This window comes from Sceloporus undulatus, chromosome 6, assembly GCF_019175285.1.
Source record: "Sceloporus undulatus isolate JIND9_A2432 ecotype Alabama chromosome 6, SceUnd_v1.1, whole genome shotgun sequence".
Classification (NCBI taxonomy): domain Eukaryota; kingdom Metazoa; phylum Chordata; class Lepidosauria; order Squamata; family Phrynosomatidae; genus Sceloporus; species Sceloporus undulatus.
Window position 1 is genome coordinate 149,978,378 of NC_056527.1, and position 2,322 is coordinate 149,980,699.

Consider the following 2,322-nt stretch of genomic DNA (forward strand, 5'->3'; position numbering starts at 1 on the left):
CCAAACTAAATTTCCTTTTGTATTTATCTTGCTGCCTAGCGTGTCTGCCTTGCCAGCTGCTACTGACAATTCTCGAAGTAACTCGGAAATTTCAGGAAATGGTTTTTCTAAAACTTTTATTATTGTTATTTTCTTCCAAGCAGAGGACTATTTTTAATTGATTTATAACCCTGATCCTTCTAAGGCCAAGAAGACCAAGCAAATACATTTTCAGAGAGCAGAAAATAAGTTGTATCCCTTTTTAAAGTGAAGGCACTCTATTTGTAGGCGAATATTCAGAATAAGTAGGAAGGCAAGGGCAAACCGCCTCTGAACAAATCTTGCCGAGGAAACCCTGTGATAGGTTTGCTTTCGGGTTGCCATAAGTCAGAAATGGTTTGAAGGCAGACAACAACAACAGCAACAACAACAAACGTATTCCTAATTGCAGAATGAGCATTTTCTTGGCCCAGAATTTGGGTTTGGTGTTTCAATGATGCATGCGTCCTAAGAGTCCAGAAGCCACACCAAAGCCACGCTCCAGTCCTTAGGTCTGGAGCGTGACTTTGGTGCGACTTCTGGACTCTTAGGATGTATGCATCATTGAAACACCATACCTCCACTGTGACTCGAAGCAGCTTTATTTTGGCTGTCTGTAACAGGCCTAACTAAGTTTTCCGCAGAATTAAAAGCAGTTGTAACTGTGACCATTAAACTGAAGAAGAACTGATACAGACAATATAACATTATACATTTGAAGGAAGACACTTTTCCCCGCAAATATACCTGCTTCAGGATTTTATTTGGTACCTCTGCATAGTGGTTTTGAGCATTGCACTGTGACTCTGGAGACGAGGGTTCGAATCCCTGCCTAGCCATGAAACCCACTGAGTGACTTTGGGCAAGTCACACTCTCTCACCCTCATGCAATGGCACACCTCTCCGAACAAGCCTTTCCAGGAAAACCCTGTGATAGGTTTGCCTTAGGGTCACCGTAAGTCAGAAATGACTTGAAGGCGCACAACAACTGCAGCCAATGCATTCCTAATAGCAGAATGAGCATTTACTTGGCCCAGAATTGGGATTCCTTTGAATGACGGTGGTCCCCCGCTCGAGTCAAAGAGGGCTCCAAACAGTGCTTAACTGTTTCTAGTCAATTACAACCCACCTTTGTCTTGGGCAGATAAAGTAAATCCCATGTTATCCAGCAGATGATGTCAAGCTTTCTACAATAAACAGTTGGCGCTCCCGTTGCCAGCAATCCTGGGCTGTGCGGCACGGTGGTTTCAAAGATAAGCTCCAGCTTTCTCCAGCCATCTTACCCTTATCTGATGGGTTGACAGGAAACGATAAGGTCTTATCTGCGAGGAGCCATGCTGTAATGTTTCCCTCGCAAGGGTCTTACAATCTGAACACTTGGCTTGGATGGTGCAAGCAAAGGAGAAAGCCAGAAAGTGAAGCTGGCCAAAGAGGTAGATTCTGGGAACAGGGCAGGATTTTTCAATGTTCACCTGCTGGGTTGTTGTTTGAAAGGGAATTTTTCTTTCTACGTCGGACTTGCCAAACGTATTGTGCTTTTGGCTTTTAGCCGTGGCAGTTAAAGCGGTGCCAAACAGCATTAAATCTGCAGTGCAGATGCAGCTTAAGTAGCTGATAAAGAACATTGGCCTTAGCTTTTAGAATCAGAGACATAACCTTTGTGTTTTTATCTCATCTTCAATTTTATACGCATTCTGGAAAAGTGTTTAATAAGAAATGTTGAGAAGTAATTATCCCCCTTTTTAAAATGTTATATTTGTTTTCCTGCAGGATTTCTCTATAATCCACCCTGAAATTCTCACACACTGGAAGGCATCCGTTCGCTCTGCGGCACTTTGCTTTAAGGGTCAAGAACCATGCTAGACAATTTTAAAGGCTCTTTACGGTGAGTATTAATATACCAAGCAACTTACATGTATATTTTCTCATGTATCTATATTCAGGGATGGTATTATGCGATGTAATCGCCTGTTATTTTTTAGGACTCTGTTGTAGGTAATGGATTTAGGGTACACACCACCAAAGTTAGCAGTTTGGGACATTGACGGGAAGAGGAAAGATGGACAGAGGCAAATTTTGTTTTTTGATAGCAGCTCTCAGCATCCACAGAGATCATGGCCAATGAACGTGGTGGTTGAGGGGATTTGGGGAATTGAAGTCCAAAAAGGACGTTTCCCAATCTGGGAAAAAGGCATTCATACTCTAGCCCTGCCTTTTGTACCAGATGTTTTGTTAAAGCTCAGGAATACGTCGATTTTGGTAACTGAAGTATGCCAGTAGTCTAGATTTAGGATGCATCTACAC

The 2,322-nt window shown here is 42.6% G+C and overlaps 1 protein-coding gene across 1 annotated transcript in view; it reads left to right on the forward strand.

Annotated features, from left to right (window-relative positions):
* The first annotated feature begins 1,582 nt into the window (after positions 1–1,582).
* THSD4 (thrombospondin type 1 domain containing 4) overlaps positions 1,583–2,322 on the forward strand; it is a 270,621-nt gene continuing 269,881 nt past the window's right edge. The window contains exon 1 of the mRNA XM_042474927.1: positions 1,583–1,903. Within this exon, the coding sequence (XP_042330861.1) occupies positions 1,875–1,903 (29 nt within the window). The 5' untranslated portion in view covers positions 1,583–1,874. The remainder of the gene's footprint in view (positions 1,904–2,322) is intronic.